We start from the raw sequence: 19,832 nt of genomic DNA on the forward strand, positions 1-19,832 counted from the left end.
AGGTCAGCGCTCCGGGGGTGGCTACGAACTATATACCTAGACGTTTGAGTTCTGATGCCGACCCTCTCCTCTATCCTCATTTCTCACACAGACCACATGGCCCAGCCCAGGCCACGGGGAGCTCTCCCGAAGCCGGCCCGCCAGGGGGGGAGAAGACGCATCTCCCGCAGCGATCAACTTCATTACCGCAGGTGGGTATGGGTATGGGGTTTACGGTCCACCGAAATGGCCGGGCGATGGGTCGTGCCTGGATGTTTGGGGTTCCGTCCGGTGCCTTTTGACGGTCGGCCACAGCCTTTGGCCAGCTGTAAGAGCCTGAAAAGGGGCCGTGAGGGCAGTTGAGAGGCGCCCTGGAGTCCGAGACCCCCGTTTCATCCACAGCCGGCCTTCTTCACATCAATTCACAAACCCCACGCTTTGAAACAGACGTCCGTTATTTGCAATTTGGGGGTTGGTCAGGTGAGCATTCTCGAAGTCGTTAGCGCGTGGGGCCCCTTGTTGAGGCTGGAGCTGAACGTCCAGACCGGGTTTGTGGGACGTTCTCATTTGCCGCCAAACCGCCTCAAAACTGAGCTCTCAGTTGTGGGCCCCCACCCACCGGTTGAGCACATTGGATTTATGACGAGAAATGCTTGCATGCTGTTGCCATCACTGCCATAAACTTTGCTGCACAATCGGATGGATGATGCAGACGCTGCAAAAGTCACATGAGATGACAGCATAGCTTATAAGTAATTCGTCACCATCCTTCCCCTTTCCCTCGAAATTTCACGTCATTCAAACCCCTACCTAGATAGGTGGACCCGATAATAAGATTCCGAGATTCCCATGCACACTGAGAGGATCTGCCCGAGGATCTGACTGCCACCCGTTTCTTGGCTGACAATCTGCGCCGCCTTCGAGCATCCCCACAACTCATCCCGCAACACAAGAAACGACGACAAACATGGGTACGTAACACTGTTGGCCACATTCTGCGACGCCCGCCCCAACCCGAATCCACCAACCCAACCCCACCACCGACGACAACAAACGCTTAGTTGAGGAAACTATTTTAGCTCTGCACCATTCTCTGTCCCTCCTCACCCCGCCTCGCCTCCCCTCCCCTCACTTCTGCTTCTGGTTCTTCTCCTTCTCCCGCAGCTTCTTCTCCAGCTCGCTCGTCCGAATGACCTTGGGCACCTTGACGGCCGCGGGCGACGAGCGGTAGGCCGAAACGGCCGAGGGAGCAAACATGCCCACGGCCTGCTGGTAGTCGCGGTACCCGGCGTACTTGCCGGCGGTGATGAGCTCGGTGAACCAGGTCGAGCCCTGGAAGAGCAGGACGAGGAAAGCGGGGCCGGCGCCGGCCCAGTTGTACAGCGTCTTGCTCGCGTAGCAGCTCCACTGGTAGAGCACGAACCAGATGGTCTGCTCGGCCGCGAAGTTGGGGTGCCGGCTGTACCCCCAGAGCCCGGTCGTGATGAAGCCCCGGTCGAGGTCGGCCTGCGTGAAGCCGCGTGTGACTTTGCCGGCGGCTTTGTACTGCTTCTTGGCGGATTGGTAGACTAGGTAGGTAGGGGTTAATGGTTAGCGTTGGCTGGTCCGTCTTTTCCCCACGGGGGGGGACTGGGCTTACCCCATTGTTGTTCGTCAGCGATGTACTCGGTGAGTACTAGCCCCAGCTGGATTGCCACTGCGGCGATATCGGCGCTGGTGACGTCGGGTTCGATGGTTGATGCCAGTAGGATGGTGTACACGGGCGCGGCGATCATGAAGAGCAGGATGCTCTGGATGAACGAGATGAAGGTCCAGTTGAGGACGTGGAACGCGGCTTTGGGGACATGCTGCCGGATAACCTCCCTGAATGGTGTCAGTGCGTGCTTTCGTCTGAATATGCTTGCTTGCTCACCATCGGTAGTCTTCATGGCCGATACCGTAACCCCCCTTTCTCCAGTAGTTGAAGGTGAGACGAATCTACGGTCCAAAATCGCAGGGTCAGCAAACCAACCCACTCCGTCATCTACGCAGCCAAACTCACACTCCATATGGCGCTGCAAAACAAGACCGCATCAATACGCTGCGAAGGTAGCCCGGCCAGACGTGCCCACACATCAAAGTGCGCGATGTACAGCGTCGGCAGGAGACTCCAGAACCGGTCCACTTGCGAGTAGTTGCGGTTGATCTCGGCCGCGACAAGGAATACGGCACCTAAGAACACAGAGATGGCAAAGCCGGACACTAGGGGGTTCGTCTCCGTGTACAACTGTAACAGGCTCTCTCGCCCCGAGAAGGCGTCGAGCAGCCTCGCAGGGAGGTCGTAGAGCTGCGGAATGAAGGGCTCCACCGCCTTGGAGAAGTCGGCGCAATCTTCTAGAGTGCGGATGGTGGGGAGCGCCATCTCGAATGTAAGGCTAATAATGATTCTGAGATACAAGCAGCTAGGTTGAGCGACGGTTGTGGGTTCTGGTGATGCTTTATGTCGAAGGCCTTGGGGGTTCAACAAGTGTGAACGTCATTGCATCGCTACCACGATCGGATGGCGGTTGGGTAAACCTTGGCATCGGCAGCCAGTTTCGGGGTGTAAACTCGGTTGTCAGGCCGTTGCGTTCGCAATCGTCTACCGATGGGCTTGGCGAAGCTTTTAAAGTTTACTTATCTTGTTGTCTCTGAATGAAGTATTGCAATCATTCCTTTGGTCTCCCCAGTCTATGCTGCTCGTTGGGCAACTCACAAGAATCCATCAATGGAAAAGTGTAATTGATGTAATTTTGATACCTGCAAGCTTGTGGGTCTCTGTATCTTCTGTAATTACTCCGTGCAAATCCCTTCGTGTATTCGTATTTCTGTATTGGGATTCAAACCTCAAGGCTTCACCGCGACCTGACTGCAAGACCAGAACACGCGTTTGTGGCCGATGTTGGCCAAGAATAAAGCCCAAAGAGCAAATACGGCCTTCCTAGTTTCTCGGTTGAAGCATGATTACTTTAGGAGAATAAGTCCCGTATTGTAGATTCCAGGTCAGCAGGCCATTGGAACTCTTCGTGTTCTTTCCTCACGGTCTCGAGTGGTGTTCGACCCACCGAGTCCATGATTTAAGTCTCAGCAAGGAGAGCACCAGATGCTCTTCTGGCTCACCCAAGTTAAGGTGGGCTTTCACCGCGACTCGCAAGCTTGTCGGAAAATGAAAATAACAAAGACCATAAATAAGACGGTCACCCGACCACAACTTCCCCAGCTTTGGCTGCTAATCCGACACTTTCGTTACCACTCCAAAGCTACCGCTAAACCATCGCCGACCATGACGCGCATTCTTTGTGTCGCCGAGAAGCCTTCTATTTCGAAAGCAGTCGCTGGCCATCTTTCCGGTGGTCAATACCAAACGGTGAGTGCCCTCCCTCGGAGTGAAGTGATCCTTGTTTCTTCCGCAGGAGATGGAATGCCCTACTGACGCCGCCTCAGAACAACACCCGCAATACTTACATCAAAAACTTCACCTTTGACTATGACTTTGGGCCACCATGGGGACACTGCTCAGTAACCATGACCGCCGTGAAGGGCCATCTCACAACCGTCGAATTTCCGCCCGACTACAAGCAATGGGAGTACCCGCCGCCCGACCGACTCTTCGACGCACCCGTGCTGACGGTCATCCCAACTGTAAATATACACCCGATTCCCGAAGAAAATTATGTTGCTTTAGATACTGACTCCCGAGGCAGGACAACAAGTCTATCGCAAAGAACATCGAAGATCAGGCGAGACGCGCCGATGGGCTTGTCATCTGGACCGATTGTGATCGAGAGGGTGAACACATCGGAAGCGAGATCAGGTCTGCCGCGAGGAAAGGGAACAGCAATATCCAGATCAAGCGGGCAAGGTTTAGCAATATCGAAAGAGCGTAAGTCGACACCCGCATCGTGACTCGTACCACCGCCATGCTAAGCATGTTTTGCAGTCACATTTTATCCGCTGCTCGACGGCTCACTGCACTTGATGACAAACAAGTGGACGCCGTGTCGGCGCGTATCGAGCTTGACCTGAGGATAGGGTATGCCTTCACTCGGTTCTTGACACTAAACCTCCGTCCCCTGGGAGGGCCTCTGTCCAAGCTCACACTTAGCTACGGTAAGGCAAATCATGCACGAAGATCAACTGTTCACTACCCTGACTGTTCTAGGGTCCTGTCAGTTTCCCACTCTCGGCTTCGTCGTGGATCGGTATTTCCGGGTCAAGAACTTCGTTCCCGAGACCTTCTGGGGAATCAAAATGATGCACGAGAGGGACGACATCAAGGTCAACTTTAACTGGTCCAGACACCGACTGTTTGACCGCATGTCGGTCGTCATCTTCTACGAGCGATGCCTCGCGGCCAGGACAGCCAAGGTCACCAAAGTCCAGGAGAAACCCACCAAAAAATGGAAGCCGCTCCCACTCACAACGGTCGAGATGCAAAAGATGGCCACCCGGTTCCTGCGCATGACGGGTCAGCAAGCCATGACAGTGGCCGAAAAGCTCTACAACAAGGGCTTCATCAGCTACCCGCGCACGGAAACCGACCGCTTCGACAAGGGGATGGACCTCCGGGCCCTGGTGCGCAAACAAACCCAAGACAACCGCTGGGGCGTCTTCGCGCAGAACCTCGTCGACGGCGGCTTCCAGCAACCACGGCAGGGTCGGCACGACGACAAAGCCCACCCGCCCATCCACCCGATCACCTACGCCGCCACGGCCGCCCTCGACGACAGCGAACGGCGCGTCTACGAGCTCGTAACCCGACGCTTCCTCGCCTGCTGCTCCGAAGACGCGACCGGCATGGCGACCGACGTGGAAGTCGCCTACGGGGACGAGGCCTTCAACGCGCACGGCGTGATCGTGCTGGCGCGCAACTACCTCGACGTCTACCCCTACGAGAACTGGACCGGCACCGCCCAGCTGCCGCGCTTCACCGTCGGCGAGCGCTTCGAGCCCACCGAGGCCATGCTCACCGAGGGCAAGACCAGTCCCCCCGGGTATCTCACCGAGGCCGACCTCATCGCGCTCATGGACGCCAACGGTATTGGTACCGATGCGACTATGGCCGAGCACATCGAGAAGATCCAGGAGCGCCAGTACGCCAGGACCGTGGAACGCGGCGGTGGCGGTGGTGGCAACGGCGACAGCGACGAACCAGAGGCCGCTCCCGCGGCGGCGAGGGGAGGCGGGCGCGGACGTGGCAGGGGCCGCGGCGGTCGCGGGGGCGGCGCACGGGGTGGCGGACGTGGGGGGGCGGCGGGTGCAGGCCGGGGAGGCGTGCGGGAATTCATCCCGACCAGTCTGGGGGTGGCGCTGATCGAGGGGTTTGACCGCATGCGCTTCGAGACCAGCCTGGGCAAGCCGTTCCTGCGCAAGGAGATGGAGCTCAAGATGAAGGCCATCTGCGACGGGCGCACCACCAAGCAGGCCGTCCTGCACGAGAGCCTGGGCGAGTATCGGCAGGTCTATGACCAGTCGCGCGCCGAGCTCAACATACTGAAGGCAGTGAGTGGTTGCCCTATTTTTCTTTTTTGGCTTTCTGTGCTTGGTCGCTTCTACTGGATTCTATGTTTTCTCTTCTTCCTTCCCTCCCTCCCTCTCTCTCTCGGCTAACACAGCCCAATAGGCCTGCAGGCAATATGTCTTCCAGAATGGAGGATGACGAGTCATTCCCGGTTGTTGACGCTGTCCCCTCCCAGCACCCCCCCCACCATCGGGCAAAGGTGCGGTTGTGCGGCTTTGTGAATGCGGGGAATGTGGCATTCTCCTGGATGACCCCCAACCGAGGGGCCGAGGGGGGGGGGCGAGCACGGATAAGGTACCTCGCCTAGCCTATTCTTACCGAAATGAACGCAATGGAATTTAACTTGGAGGACACTAACTAACGCCGGACGATCTCGCGTGGTGGGAGGGCGGGATGTCATGTGGGTTGGCGGTGGTGCAGATAGATGGACGGGGACGCGCAGTTCCCAGGGCCGCCAAAGCATCGATCGCATGGCCTGCGAACGCATGGCGGGGCGAGGGGGAGGGGGGGGGACGGGGGGGTAGGTAGGCTACCTACAGATATCTCTATCTTGCTTGCTCTCTTCCGAGAACCGGATGCAGTAGTTAGGTAGTCCGCATAGTTTGGTGAAACCCAATTCCGGTTCGGCAGAATAAACAGAGCAGCCAGTCATCACCGAGGCTGGCGCATTTCTAACCACTCAATTGGGACCGTGATGCAAAGAGTACAAGTGGACAGGACCTCGGGACTGTCAGCGCAGACCCGGTGCCACACCCCTCTCTCCCTCGGGCGACAACGGGTCCGTTCTTGTTCTTTGGGGCGGGGCCCACGGAGCCAACCATCCCCGCGCTGGGTGCACTTGGTGCACTTCGTGGGCCTTCCGTGCCCGGGACTGGCCCGACTTGTTGTTTCCGATGGGAGGGATGTCGTCCGTCCCATTGTGGATATCCAGGGGGGCAGAAGATGCATCATATTCCTCAAACCAGCGGTCGGCCCTCTCCATTTTGATCCACTTTACACGTTGACGGATCGCTGGTGCCAGGGCTGGAATTCGAGTCTGGCCCTGGATCTGTTACCTCCCCGTCCCCCGTCCCCCGTCTGAAGCCGCTAAGTAGTGGGGTGATCGATCTGGGGTTCCAGGTTGTTCGGGATTGTACGGTACTGCGTGGGCCGGGTTGCAGAGCTTCACAACGTGGGGAAAGCGGACTGGATGATGGGACAGCCCTTCCACAGATAGCTTGTGCGCCCCTGGCAGCGATATGGAGTCTGGGGGTGGCAACAGTAACGGCGGTCACGACTCAGGCATTGCCCGCCCCGAGCCGGCCTCACCAAATCCGTTCCTTGGGGTTGAGCCCTAAAGTTGTTGAATCTCACGAAGAAAGGATGATGCGGATGTTGAATGTCCCCTGTCTGCCTTGTCAGCGGGAGAAAACCCGTTCCATTATCGGACAGGCCGGAGGGTCAGCTGGGTGTGCGTGGGAGCCAAGGCGATGCAGCCCGTCCAATCGAGTGAGCGCCTTTGTTGGTGGCCAGATAATCCCACGGTGCCTGTCGATAGTTTACGGTACCCGTTGGTACATCTTGATGAAGTGTCGAATGCCAGGGGATGTGAGACAACAAACTCTGATCGATTGCATTTCTCGTCTTTGACTTTCCACTGGCTTCCTTCTCTTTTTCTCTTCTCTCTTTTTTATTTCCCTCATCTTGTGCTTTTCGAGCACCGATGAGCTAATCCGGCGAAACCAAGCCCCCACAATAACTCAATCGCCAGGCACTGTGACAATATCCTGATTCGTCTTGAAGAGTCAGCAGGACGCGACGCTGTGCGGGAATATTCGGCGATTCCCATTACCTACCAAGCCCAAGATCGATACGAGATCATTGTCAATTGTGTGGGAAGTCAATTTAGATAATCATCACCACGGGGGGCTTCAAGTGGAACAGAGGATGCACGGTCTTTAATTCTCTCTGGAAAAACAATGCCATCGAGATCTGGAATTCCTGCTGCAAACCCTCCTGGGTGGCTTATCGAAGCACATGACAAGGGGCTGGCTTCCAGTTGGTGGTTGGCTGGTGAGCGAAGAACGGACGAAAAGACACAAGGCGGAAATCTGAATTATCAGTGGACGGGACGAGAAATACCCACAAAGCACCTGGCGGGCTCTGGCTCTTTGAAACGCACGCCTTCCGTGGCAGGATCGCCCTTCCGTCATCGTGCCGGAAAGGTACATCTAGGGACCTTGACGTCTGGGATGCGGCCAGAACTGGGGCTCGCACTGTACCCGTATCAAGTCAATGAAAACTCCACAGATAAGCGTCATTCTGGGGTTCGCACAATCGAGCTAACTTCACCGATATTTATGCTTTGCTTTTCGTTGAAACCCTAACGTTTGTGGGCGAAATTTTTTGATTTGCAAAAGGCTAGGCGGATTCGCAAGCAGCGCCGCAGCCAGTGGTCGCAAAGGGCCAGGGCGAAAGAAAGAAGCTGAAACTGAATCTCGACGGCGAAGCCGACTTAGTCTCCGAGTCATCGCACCCCTTTGGGAGCCAGTTAATACGCTGTGTCGGTGACACTGTGCTGCCGTTGGCTCGTTGTCGCACACCACTCACCCAACTCAGGCCGTTTTCGTTCTCGCTCCACTGTGCGCACACCCATGTCACAAAGGCGGAGAGTGTGGGCTTGTCCCCTTTGGGCCAAGCAACTGCAGGCATGAGTGGGCTTGTGGTCTGGGCTGCCCAGTGCCAACTGTGAATTGGCTGCAACCATCAGCAACACAGGCTGCGAGGTACGGATGTACCTGCCTTGTAGTCATTGGATGTACATTCCCTGACCTGAGCACAAACCTTCCCACGGCGCCGCCCAGGCACACATGATTTGGTTTATTACTGCCCTGGCCTGCCATTCCTGGCCCTTGCTCTTTTCTCTTGCTTCTTCAAAGCAACAACAACACGACTATTTTCACACTTGACTTTCCATCGAGAGAGTCATCTCTTGTCACAGAAGATCATCCGCAGCAGCTCTGCCATTTTGCCCACCGCCCTTTTGCCCGACAAGCCTCGTCTTCGGTCAAAAGCTGTTGAATACAAAGCTGCGCATTGCTTCAGACATTTGTGAGTGTGACTCAGTCCAGTTCTTGGAACAGCCCTCCGTCCCATCTTGTCCCTACCTCGCGACCACCACTGGTCGTCGACGGCGACAACGACATCGCCAACGAACAGTCATGGCTCGCGCGACCAGTACCAACCCGCGCCCTTCGATGCGCCGTACCGTGTGTGTCTCAAGAAGAAGTGCTGACACACGGCTGCGCCGCATTGCAGACACGTCTCGAAGCAAGTCGACTCTTAGAACTGTCAACATGGCAACTATGGCATCTGCTGTCCGCGATATCGCGATGACCTCCGGCCGAGACAACTTAACTGCTGTAGCGGCCCGGAGTGTCCCTGTGACAAACAACCCGACCAATCCGACCGACCTCCCGACACCCCCGAATTCCATATCGCCCTCGCTGCCTCCGCACGGGCTTAAGGCCCAACTACAGCGCGCGCGGCTCGACTCAATCGATTCGGATTTAGACCTGTTGGAGGCCGGAGGGGGACATGCTGCCGGACTTGGGTCGCCACCCTACGACTCGTCCGGCGCGATCACCCCGGCCATGTTAGCCAAGTTCCACCTGCCCGAGATTCTGCTGAGCCACGGCCCGCTGCCGATCCGGCACCTGATGGGCTACCTCACCACTTCAGTGCCAGGCTTTGCCGGGATCGCTCCGGCGAAGGCGCGCCGGCTGGTCGTGGGGGCTCTAGAGGGCAAGGGAACTGGCAATGAGGGAGGCGGACTGGGCGGCGATGTTGAGTTTATGAAGGTGGGTTGGGGCCGGTGGGACGCGAAGCGGCGAGGCCAGCCCGCCCGGAGCTCGCTTTCGCGCCACGCGTCGCCCGGCGCCCACCCAAACAGCATACCCATCATCAAGACCCCCGGGTGGAGTACCGACCGGCTACGCCTTGGCGCAAACCTCGGTACGAGCCAGGGCGGCTACTCGGCGGCCTTCTCGCACGACGACCGGTTCCTAGACACGGACATGGACATGATGGACCACGAAGCAGACAAGATGTCGCTCGACGGCTCCGGGTCCGCGTCATGCTCCGAGGCTCCTGACGACGACGAGATGCGAAGGCACAACGACGACCCGGAAGACGCGACCGACGACGAGGACTGGGCAGCCGTCGGCGCCGCGGCGCTCCGCGCATCATCGTACCAGGCCCAGTCCAACCAACAACAATTTCCCTTCAACAATGTACATACTTTTGGCGGCGGTATCCGCTCCGTCTCCACGGGCATGGCGCGTCCACCGCAGCTGAGCCCGTCGCCCCGCAACTTCAACTTTCCGTCATCGACGCTGGGAGTCGTGGCCGCCGACGCACAGGAGCGTGAGGCGGTCGAGGCTCTTCTTCGTCTAGGGTCTATGTAATACCACACAACCAACCAACAAACACACAACAACACTCTATGCATGACATGGCGGCGGCGTTTTCAACAAAAGGGGCATCATCTTCTCTCTTAATTATTATCATCATCGGCAACTAACAAATGTCGCCGGGTGTGGGTCTATTTGGGCTAGGGATTTGGGTTTTCTTAAGGAGCCGGCTGGCTCGGGAAATCCCCTTGGTTTTACGGTTTCGGCCCGGCCTGGTTTGGCTTGGGTGCAGGCATGGGTGGGATAGGATTGGAACATCAGTTGAGGCGGCGCCCTCTCATCGGCGCATACATACCCCTCGGCTCGAGCCGCAATGCGTCTGCTTATCCGATCACGAGGCGTCACGGCGTCATTCTCGGTTACATGCCTGCGTTTAACATTGGCGAATCGACCATTTCAACTCCTCAAATCTTTTCAACCCCAAAGCGTGGCTTTTCAGCACTGCCCTCGATCAACAAGCATCGGTCTGTGAGCCGAACCGCTCACATTACACGTTTTGTCAAGCGTGGCATCTCTCTTTTCAGCCGACGTCCCATTATATTCGCCATTGCGCTGAACGACTCATGGCCGGCAAAAAAAACATCATCTTCTATATACCACTTTTGTAATACATGAGGGAATGAAGGTTGACTCGGTCAGCCAAATGGGAGGAATGAAATAAAAACAACCAAAACAGGATTCGAGACTTGGATTGCTTTCTCCTTGCGAGCTCGGTTCTGGTGGCTTTTCCAGCAATGGGGGAGCCATCCATTTATCTTTTTGTATTCACTTGAGTTACTTTGGTGCTCTCATGTTCGACTTAACATATACCCCATTTTTTTGTCATTCTAGCTCGTGTCGCTCAAGCCAGGCATCATGACGGCTGGGTTCCGTTAATCTGAGCCGTGTGCTGTTGTCAGCTATGGGGTGGTCTGAGGGGGGGTTGGTAGGCAGATGGCGTCAGATTGACGTTTGCCTATGGGATTTATCCCATTTCTGCCTCAGCTAGGTCTGAGCCTGGATCACGGGAGGAAGCATGGGTCAGCATCATGACCCATGGGCCGGCATCCGTCTACTTCTTACTCCAGGCCCTTGCCCGGCAAAGGATAGGATGGGGGGTCGGTGTGGGAGGATAGCCTACACAATAATAAACAAAAACAGTAAACCGCGCATGACAGCTCCTGTTCGTGAATGCCGTACCCTTGGATGTACCGATGCCCCTTCATTCTACGGCTTGGTTGTCGTTCAGCGCACTCCGAGAGCCGAGTTAAACAAAGTACAAGGCGGCAGTGTGCCTCTCGATAGAGTTTACACGCCTTAGAAATTATACGGCCTCGAGAAGACTTGAGGAAGGCAACTCGACACTTTACGGCCGATGAAAGCATCATAGGGCACCACGCTCCTAGTTTGTGTTCTCAAATCGAGGAGAACAGCGGGCTGGGCTTTTGAACCCCTGAATACCTAGATGCTGACTGAGCGATCACTTCGAACGTGGAACAAAACTACAATGACTCCGAACTATACTGACCCCCCCCATTCAAATAATGACCACAAGCGTTTATCAAGCCTTGTATTCAAGACCATTACTACCACCGAGCTCTAATGTACAGCCAACTCAGTCCCATCCACCCCAGCAGAGATAACCGTCCACCCCCACGACAGCCCTCATCCCACCCACCACCACACAGTGCGACCAGCACCCCCATAAAGGCAACCTTAGCGATGCATGCGTGATATAAAATTTCGGCGCGAGCTTTGCCGCCGGTACTGCGGTAGTCCCCACTCGGGCCGGCACGGGCCGAGGTGAGGTTGGGGTCCGTGGCTAGCATCCTGACATCCGGTATGCCAAATTTGACTGAGGAGGTCAGCGCAAGTCCCTGCTGGTTACGATGGTCCATCTTGGGCTGCGGTATCGGAAGCTACTGGGGTGTGGGTTTGGGAGTGGGTGTATCGTGGGGGAATTGGGTCCGGAGTGATGAGTTGGGTGGAGGTTTGGGGGTGGAGGTGAAGTGTATATATAGCTTGGGCCTAGTGAGTTGCCCGGGTCTAGTTGGGTTTCGCTGTGGTGTTTCACAGATGGGTAGTGTATCTCGCTAGCTAGATAGTTATATGCTTTTGTCACTACTGGAAGCTTCGGGTTTATAGATGTGTGTAACACGGGCTGTACATTCACTGCGCGGGAGCGGCATGTGTTGCTGTAAAGTGGGCGAATCAGTGCGCCGGGTAACTAGCGAGAGAACGAGTTGGTAAAGGCCGCTCTCCAAGGTCGGGTTTGCAACTGTTTCAACGTCTTTAAGGTTGCCGTTTTGCCGTTGGTGTTTTAGATATTTATTGGGATTTGCTGCTCCTTTAATGAAGGCGCCGATCCGCCCTACCAAAGAAGTTAAGAGGTAGCCTAGCTAACTACATTCACCCCGGCGCTGAATATTATTTGCACAGCTGTTTCCTATGATATAGAATGCTTTCGTGTACTGCGAATCCCTAGGTCTGCCTATATAGGTAGACCGTCGTGAACGCCTGATTGCCATAGCGGCTTCCAGTCCTGTTCAGCGTTGAACGCGGCACTTATTAGCTGTAGCCGTCTGAGTTTAGTCCAGTAAGCCTTTTACCGTACTTTTCCTGGCCTGGACCCGGTGTCTACACAACTTGGTAGTCTCTGTTGCTGTCGTGGACTAGATCGCCGCTCAGGGCGCCCTGACGTTTCATGACGATTACTTGGAACTGGCGGCGCTGTTCTTCCCATATGGAACGAGATACTCCCAGTATGCTACATTATAACTTTCCTATATACCTACAGGTCCATGTACAAGGGGAACATTGACACAAACTGCACCATTCCATTACGACATACGAGATTGAGGCCTTTTAGGTCTGATTTCAGTCACATCCGCCCAGAATCCCCTTCGCCCTCGCCATTTTCCTTCCACCAACACCTCTCCCTTTCCTCGCCCTATCTTGCCGTACATATCATATCATAAGCATCTTACCCAATAGGGCCATATCTGTAGAGAGGTAGCATGTGGCAATTTAAGCTCGTGTCGGAATCTCTGTACCAAAAGAAACACTTAACGGCCCAACGCCATCAACTGAGCTCATAATTATTGACCAAAGGAAACCTGACTAGTTATGTCCCTATGATCTTCCTCAGCTGGACTGACTATAGATGGCCACAGTACTTTCATTCCTCCGACTACGCAGCTAGACCAACAGGATACCGCTTTAACCGCCCATTAATAGCTCGGTCGCGTTCCATCGCTAACAGAAATCCCTTGCCTTTGATTATTGTTAGGCACCTATGTTCTTGCACGCTAATCAGCGATTCCCTCTCCCACTTTGCCTTACATGTCAACTATTTCCACCCTGGGTAAGCCGTTTATTCAACGAGACAGCATCGACCCAACTGCAGCATCCGCGTTTATCCACTTCGTATATAATCCAGCCTCTTGACAGGCCTATGCATGGCCGTTTTCTGTAGCACCATTCGTCTTCGGCTTACCCAGCTCGTCCCGGCACCTCTGGCACACGCACATGCCACCCAAACTCCCTTGGGCCCACTCCCTCCGCTGCTGAACTGGTAAATTCACGTCGCAGTAATGGTTAAGGATCTCCTCGCCCGCTTTGATACCGCCTGGCTGGTTCCCCACGACCCGGTTCTCGCGCGCCCACAGGACCATGCGTCCGCCCCATTCCCAAGTGACGTTGGGGTTGCAATCGTGGTTTGCGAGGCACCAAAAGGGATGGACTGCGGCGACATCGGGGCGGCCGTCGCGCAGGTTCTTTCTCGCCGAGGCGGTGCCGCGAAACTTGGCGTAGGCCGTATTGAAGACCCAGAGGTCGTGCTTGTCGAGGGTCGCGTAAATGTCGATGTCCATTTTCTCGAGCATGTGCAATGGGATCTCGACATTGTATTTGAAAGAAAAGGGTAGCGTCCACTCGGGTGGTGGCTGGTCGGTTATGGAGCCGTCGACGTCGTTCAGCGCCACAGCCACGAAATCCCCCCAGACTTGTAACAGAATTAGCTCTGGCGTTACATGGAACAAGTTAGGAGGGTGGTCAACATACTATACTTGATCTCCTTGATCTCCAGGGGGTGGGCCTCCTGGTGCGTCGACATGGCAAGGAGACGTGCCAATAAGAGTAGGTAGAGAGACTCGTCGATGTCTCTGGCTTTGGGATCCTTGGCGATGGAGTCAATGTCCTTGTCGCAAACGGCAGGGTGATATTGCTCCTGGGCCATGGTGAAGCAGAAATCATCGCAGAAGATAGTGTCGTAGCACTCAGGACAGCTCACTGCCTTGGAGTTACTTTGAAGGGGCGGGAGCTCCGTGCCGCAGGCGTCGCACGCGGACTCCTTGTGTCGATTGTTGGCGGTAAGCAAGGAGTACTCTTCCAGAACGGGCTCCTTGGGGCCGATATCTTCTTTTGCGAACAGGCCTAGCTGGTTGCAATAAGGAATAACCTCGAACCCCTTGCTGTTGCTCTCGTCGTCGACCAGCATTGGGAGAGTCGAGACCCTGACTTCGCACTTCGGAGCCATTTTGGAGAGGTTATTGTTAAGAAACGAAAGAGATTCTTTGGCGAAGCGGTCGGGCTCGTGGGTGTTCCAAGGATACACCTCCCGGCGCACGACACCGCGGTCGGGCAGGTTGCTGATTCCGATGGGCTCGTCGTGATCCTTCCGCAACCTGCGTCTAGCAACCTGCTCGATGTACCCTTTGATTTCATCAAGCTCCCTGTTGTGGGGCACCATCTTGAGCCCCCTTTCGCAGAACTCGAGCGCGCTCTTCAGGCAGCCGCAGAGTAGAAGGCTGAGCGAGATGATCTGGAAGCAGCGGACTGAGGCAAGATTTGCCAGTAAGTTGAACTCGCCTGCATCCTCGACGCCGTCACCGTCAACCAAGCGGTCAAGGTCGTCAACCAGGCTCCCGTGGTTCAAGACTTCGGGGCAGGGGATGAGCTGGTAGCCCTGGAGTGCCTCCTTGGCCAGCTCATGATACTCAAAGCTCTCATCCCGGACCTCGTCAGCCAGGAGCAGGGCACGATATGCATCGCCCACCGCGAGGTCCGGATAAGCGAGATGAGAGTAGACAACTGCTCGCTGTAGGTAGAGGATCAGGTCGTAAGGGGAGTCGGCCAGAGCTTCAGTCAGCTGCTGGCGGCGTTCCAATAGCGGGCCCCTGGGGGACTCTTGGTCGTCCGTGAAGACCGAAGGCGAGGAGCCGTCCATGGTAAGGTGGTTGTTTGTAAGCCCGAGCTGTGGGTGCAAGTATGCAAGTGGTGTGCGAGGGAGCAAGAACGGCCTGCTTTGGGCCGAGAAGGGCAGGCAAGGGCCAGAGGCCTTGCAGGTCCCCACGGAACCACTTTTGGATGGTGGTGTGACCGTGACCCGTTAAAGACACGATAAGGGTATCGTTGGAAACAGTGTGTATCTCACACGTACCCGACGTACAACGATCGTGGGGTGCGGCAAGGTTAGGTTGTTTCTTCGGGGTCGGAGGACAGGGTATGGAGGTGGGAGGGAAGGTATGCCCGGGGATGGAAGAAACGTGAAGAGGAAAGAGACCTTGCGCCTGTGACTCAAGTTTGGGGTCCTAGGTGCGATCCGGGGTCGACAGTGAAGTTCTTTCCCTCTTCCAGCCGCAGATGCGAGGAAAGAGCGGAGTGGAACTGCAGCCTGGGTCAAAGTCGGCCACAGGGTGACAGGAAAGGAAGCCGCGATATGACGATGGTGGCCCAGCCAAGTCACTGCCCTAACGAACCCCGGCAGCACCCGCAGAAATGTGACGGACTTTAAAAAAACGGCGGCTGCCAAGACAGGGCAATTGCAGGAACTTGCAATGGGCAAGGAGAGGTTTATGGCAGGTATTTAGGGTGCAGGTGCCACAGAGGCTGTAAGACCTTGTTTTTTTGCACATTGTGGTCCAGCCTCCCCCTCCACCTTTAAAAAGTTCGCACGTTTGGATGAACCCCAGCATCCCCTGGATTCGGCAACGTCTGGGGCAATGCCGTAATGTAATGCACGAGAGGCAGACAACACCACACCGGCGGTGGACGCACCCCGTTGCTGCACCCTTCTTGCGTTAGGCTAAGCCACAAGCGGGCACATAACGCCCGCAAAAGTTGGCTGTGAGACGACGTTCCCGGGTGCCGTCATCGTGCTTGACGCACGTCTCCTGCACTGGCGCCCGTCCAGGGCGAGCTCCACGCCCTGGTCCTGTATTTCTACGGCTTGTGGACCTCCACTCTTGTTGGCGCCCCCGGTAGACGCACCGCCGAGCCACCACTCGCCACATCTTGCGCCATTGTCATGGTGGCTCGTTGGCCAGGGACACTAGGTTGCCTGGCTTGCCTGGGTGGTCTACCCAATTTTCCAGATGCTCAACCCCTGGCCTATGACGGCAATTGCACCTTGATCGCAAAAGAAGCGGGTGTTTTGGAACCAGTGGTCCGGGCTCCCTGGTACCTATCCCTCGCTCTGCGTTGCTGTCACAGTCCTGTCAGTGTGACAGGTGGTCTCGAATCCCAAAGACTCTTTGGACCCTGGCTCCACTGACAGGCCTTGTGCAAGGTATCATGCGCTAAACACAGGGTTCACACCCACCGAATCAGCGGCATTTCGGGAGCTCGAAGATTCTCGGGGTCCTGCTCCAAAAAGATGGCTTGCAGATAGCTTCAGCAGCCCATTGGACGCGGCACACACCCCTAGGAGGGGAACGACGTCATACCCCTTTCCAAGGATGCCTACCTTTCTCCACGTGCCCCTTGGATGGTCCCCTTGATCGTGAGAACGGGACAGGGTTCGGCGGATCGGATGCCAAGTCCCTCATGGTTCCTCTCGCCAGAGGTTCGGGACACTGCTGTCCCGTTTGCCACCGCGTGAGGATGGAGGATGGGGAAGTCAGGGACAACAATCGAAAGAAGAAAAAATGAGGGGAAAAGCAACGGTTTTAGCGAAGCCACCACGAAGCGCCGATCTTAGTGTCACCAGCTCGACCAGGTACCCATTCAGGGTTCACCTCCTGCATGGCCTGGTGGCCCACTGAAAATGCGTTACACGCATCTGGGCAGTCGTGGCAAATCTAGATCTATTCGTCACTTTGTGCTCATGGATGTGTCTAGTGTATACTAGGCTCTCTAGGATCCGCGGCTGCCGTCCCTCCCACCCACGAAACGATCCAACCCAAACCAACTCCGGTCCCAACCCCCGCAACCCTACCGAGCACGACATAAGCTGGACGCGGCCAAGTCCTGCTTCGCTCCTGAAAACGTCCCCGACAAAGCAAGCATGAGGAGAGTTTACGGAGTTGCGGTGGCGCCGACGCACAGATCGCTCAGTTTGTCAGCGTAGAATGCCGGCACAGCCACGGGGTCCTCGGCCTCCCAGTCGGCAACCTTGCTCACGCCCGTCAGCACCGCCAGCGTGCCGCCCAGCCGGCCCTCGACGCCAAACTTGATGTCGGTGTTGAGCCGGTCGCCCACCATGCAGGTGCGCGCGCGGTCCAGCCGGAACTTGCCCTCGACCGCGTCCATCATGGCCTGGCTCGGCTTGCCCAGCGCCAGCGGCTGCTGGCCCGTCATGTAGGCCAGCGGCATGCTGATCGACCCGGCCCCCGGGAAGAAGTTGTGGTTCATGGGGAAGGTCGAGTCCGTGTTGGTCGCCAGGAACACGGCGCCCCGCCGCAGGTACTGCAGCGCGTGTGACAGCTTGAGGTAGTTGATGTGCAGGTCCAGCCCGGCCAGCACCACCCCGACGTCCGGGTCCAGGTGCGACCCGTCCGCGATGCCCTTCCAGTCCTCTGGTGTGATGTCCCGCCGGAAGGCCGGGTCGGTGCCGCCGATGAAGGGCACGTTCTCGCTCCGGAGCTCGTGCTCGATACCGGCTTCGCCGAGAACGAAGACCTTGTTCTTGGGCGCGGGGAGCTGGAGGATGCGAGAGATGTAGATGGCCGAGGAGTAGGCTGACCCGAAGATCTCTTCGACGTCGGAGGGGATGCCGAGACCGGTGAACTTCTTGAGGTATTCTTCCCGGGACTTGGTCGAGTTGTTTGTCACAAAAACGACCTTCTTGCCTGGTGGGGGGTCAACGGTGGCTTTTCGAGACTAGTGAAATCTTGGACCAATCTAACCTCTGGATCGTAGATACTCGAGCGTCTCAGGGATGCCTTCGAACACATGGTCACCGGACCATATTACCCCTGAACAAAGGTCAACATACCGTCAAATTATGGGGCCTTAATATGTCAAACCGTCGCAGTCCAGCAGAAAGACCTAAAGGGGGTGAGTAAGCCTTCCGTGAGGGGTTCATGAGAGATGAGTCAACCACGCACATCGAAAAGGTCGATAAATTCATCTATAGCCGTCTTATCACCGGTGAGATATTTAGGTTTTGTCATGTTTGCGGGCCGGTTGAGGAAAGGGGGCGGCTGGTTGATTCGTAGGTAGTGATATGGTTCTTGGGTCGTTTTTAGGTTGAGGGCAACACAATCCGGACTCCCGAGTTCATTTTTGAGCCGGCCGAACTCGCACCACGCAAATCCATCAAAGTGAAACGCTGACACTGATTGGTTGGCATTTTTGGGGCTTAGTTATTCACTTATTCTGTAGTCAGACTCCCAGAGGAAGGAACACTTCATCGCTATCAACAACCGAGTAGTGTGTGAATCGTGGTTGATTCAAGACGCCAGAAATGATTGATATTCCACCAACTTCAAGCGTCCAATCGAGACCAGCAATGCTTGAGACGGCATGTCGTCTGCAGAGTTCTTTCGCTTTCTGGCAAACCTCAGCTGCCAAAACGACGCCCATGACGTAATAGCTACCAGCCCCACCCACCTCTTTCCATCCCGCAGGATCCAAGGGTCTTCCCCAAGACGGGTATCGGATCCCACGGCTCTTTCGTTTGCAGATCTCGAAGGGCGATCTGACCTCGTGTTCAACGTACCGCAGACCCTGGGGTCCTGGGCACAATACCCGGATGCTGTGCAGGAAGAAAGAACCCGTGGCTTATCTTTCAACTGCGGGGGATTGCCAGGTTGCCAGGTCGTGGAGACAATTCTGTGGTTCTTCAAACCGAACACGGCATAAACCAGAAACGGAGGATGCTCCCGAGATGTCGTAGATGTCGCCGGACCCAATGCTCCATGACCCTCATTGACCCCCACTTGTGAACCCCTCTCGAACCCCAAACCCCCTCAACCTGCTTCCCCACAACTTCCTAGCTGTCCTTTCGATGACCCGCTTCTAGATTTCATGGAACCATCGGCGCAGGCTCGGCAGGCGTGGTTTTGGTTGCCGGAAACAACGCCCCGAACCGAGCAGAACATCTCGCTGCGGAGCTCTGGAGTGCCTAGGACAAGTCTAGAAAGAAATAGAATTCCGCCATGGAGTCGCTACTAATGCTTGGTTTCGGCACTGTACTGCGTCTGTGGAAGCTTACCGCATGGGAGCAACTCAGGGAATTCAACAATTCGCGGGCAATGATAAGGTATGTGAATGAAACAACCCGGATAGGGAAATGACCCGAAGAACACCATAATATCCCGGAAACGGATCTAGAATTCAAACATATACAGTAGGAACAATAACTCGTGCATTCATGGATCAAAGTAGCTGGAACTAGGAGCGTGGGGGAGGTGTTCGGGCCGTTGTCGGTCTGGAGCTACCACCTATTTCTTTCTTGTGGTAGACTTGAGCTTGGGCCCGTTTGACCTCCTCTGGCCCCAAGGCTTTGTGGTATTGGGGTTACGGTTATGGAATTTCGGCGAAAATCTAGACGATTCGTTTTCCGTTGTCCAGTGCGGTGAAAGTAAGGAGCTCCTGGGTTTGCTCTGCTATACTTTTGTGAAGGTGTGCCCCTCCAAGCGTTATCGATAACTGTTTTCGGC

General features: G+C 55.9%; 6 protein-coding genes across 6 annotated transcripts; 3 read left to right on the plus strand and 3 right to left on the minus strand.

Moving 5' to 3' along the window:
- Window positions 1-914: 914 nt before the first annotated feature.
- On the minus strand, window positions 915-2,740 carry F5144DRAFT_286106 (uncharacterized protein). Its single transcript, XM_066783757.1, has 4 exons — window positions 2,021-2,740; window positions 1,892-1,956; window positions 1,619-1,842; window positions 915-1,547 (listed from the first exon to the last, which is right to left on the minus strand). Exons 1-4 carry the CDS (start codon window positions 2,378-2,380, stop codon window positions 1,108-1,110), a joined length of 1,089 nt encoding a protein of 362 aa, XP_066641233.1. The 5' UTR covers window positions 2,381-2,740; the 3' UTR covers window positions 915-1,107.
- Window positions 2,741-3,280: 540 nt separating this feature from the next.
- Window positions 3,281-5,656, plus strand: F5144DRAFT_494527 (DNA topoisomerase; the record flags this gene model as incomplete). Its single annotated transcript, XM_066786040.1, has 6 exons — window positions 3,281-3,364; window positions 3,442-3,639; window positions 3,702-3,880; window positions 3,938-4,107; window positions 4,160-5,499; window positions 5,621-5,656. 6 exons carry the CDS (start codon window positions 3,281-3,283, stop codon window positions 5,654-5,656), a joined length of 2,007 nt encoding a protein of 668 aa, XP_066641234.1.
- A 2,846-nt stretch (window positions 5,657-8,502) lies between these two features.
- On the plus strand, window positions 8,503-10,083 carry F5144DRAFT_286337 (putative Sin3 binding protein-domain-containing protein). The gene is made up of 2 exons (XM_066783758.1): window positions 8,503-8,608; window positions 8,829-10,083. The coding sequence occupies exon 2, from the start codon at window positions 8,854-8,856 to the stop codon at window positions 9,961-9,963; it is 1,110 nt and encodes a 369-aa protein (XP_066641235.1). The 5' UTR covers window positions 8,503-8,608; window positions 8,829-8,853; the 3' UTR covers window positions 9,964-10,083.
- Window positions 10,084-11,635: 1,552 nt separating this feature from the next.
- Window positions 11,636-12,063, plus strand: F5144DRAFT_577071 (uncharacterized protein). Its single transcript, XM_066789179.1, has one exon. The coding sequence runs from the start codon at window positions 11,791-11,793 to the stop codon at window positions 12,043-12,045; it is 255 nt and encodes an 84-aa protein (XP_066641236.1). The 5' UTR covers window positions 11,636-11,790; the 3' UTR covers window positions 12,046-12,063.
- Window positions 12,064-13,358: 1,295 nt separating this feature from the next.
- F5144DRAFT_286429 (uncharacterized protein) lies at window positions 13,359-15,436 on the minus strand. The gene is made up of 2 exons (XM_066783761.1): window positions 14,011-15,436; window positions 13,359-13,951 (listed from the first exon to the last, which is right to left on the minus strand). Exons 1-2 carry the CDS (start codon window positions 15,173-15,175, stop codon window positions 13,401-13,403), a joined length of 1,716 nt encoding a protein of 571 aa, XP_066641237.1. The 5' UTR covers window positions 15,176-15,436; the 3' UTR covers window positions 13,359-13,400.
- A 1,436-nt stretch (window positions 15,437-16,872) lies between these two features.
- On the minus strand, window positions 16,873-18,517 carry F5144DRAFT_286355 (HAD-like domain-containing protein). Its single transcript, XM_066783759.1, has 4 exons — window positions 18,276-18,517; window positions 18,195-18,216; window positions 18,075-18,143; window positions 16,873-18,017 (listed from the first exon to the last, which is right to left on the minus strand). Exons 1-4 carry the CDS (start codon window positions 18,339-18,341, stop codon window positions 17,245-17,247), a joined length of 930 nt encoding a protein of 309 aa, XP_066641238.1. The 5' UTR covers window positions 18,342-18,517; the 3' UTR covers window positions 16,873-17,244.
- Between the last annotated feature and the right edge of the window lie 1,315 nt (window positions 18,518-19,832).

The sequence above is a fragment of the Chaetomium tenue genome, assembly GCF_020726465.1.
Source record: "Chaetomium tenue strain MPI-SDFR-AT-0079 chromosome Unknown F5144scaffold_5, whole genome shotgun sequence".
In the NCBI taxonomy this organism is placed as follows: domain Eukaryota; kingdom Fungi; phylum Ascomycota; class Sordariomycetes; order Sordariales; family Chaetomiaceae; genus Chaetomium; species Chaetomium tenue.

What these genes read in the sequence shown, in the direction of transcription:
- F5144DRAFT_286337 (XM_066783758.1), top strand. Translation starts at nt 8,854, where the DNA reads ATGGCAACTATGGCATCTGCTGTCCGCGATATCGCGATGACCTCCGGC.
- F5144DRAFT_286106 (XM_066783757.1), bottom strand. Translation starts at nt 2,380, where the DNA reads ATGGCGCTCCCCACCATCCGCACTCTAGAAGATTGCGCCGACTTCTCC. An exon ending in GGCCATGAAGACTACCGATG is followed by an intron (nt 1,843 to 1,891) that starts GTGAGCAAGCAA and finishes GACACCATTCAG; the next exon opens with GGAGGTTATCCGGCAGCATG. An exon ending in CGCTGACGAACAACAATGGG is followed by an intron (nt 1,548 to 1,618) that starts GTAAGCCCAGTC and finishes CTACCTACCTAG; the next exon opens with TCTACCAATCCGCCAAGAAG.
- F5144DRAFT_286429 (XM_066783761.1), bottom strand. Translation starts at nt 15,175, where the DNA reads ATGGACGGCTCCTCGCCTTCGGTCTTCACGGACGACCAAGAGTCCCCC. An exon ending in GATCAAGGAGATCAAGTATA is followed by an intron (nt 13,952 to 14,010) that starts GTATGTTGACCA and finishes TTCTGTTACAAG; the next exon opens with TCTGGGGGGATTTCGTGGCT.
- F5144DRAFT_577071 (XM_066789179.1), top strand. Translation starts at nt 11,791, where the DNA reads ATGCCAAATTTGACTGAGGAGGTCAGCGCAAGTCCCTGCTGGTTACGA.
- F5144DRAFT_286355 (XM_066783759.1), bottom strand. Translation starts at nt 18,341, where the DNA reads ATGACAAAACCTAAATATCTCACCGGTGATAAGACGGCTATAGATGAA. An exon ending in AATTTATCGACCTTTTCGAT is followed by an intron (nt 18,217 to 18,275) that starts GTGCGTGGTTGA and finishes CACCCCCTTTAG; the next exon opens with GTCTTTCTGCTGGACTGCGA. An exon ending in CGAGTATCTACGATCCAGAG is followed by an intron (nt 18,018 to 18,074) that starts GTTAGATTGGTC and finishes ACCCCCCACCAG; the next exon opens with GCAAGAAGGTCGTTTTTGTG.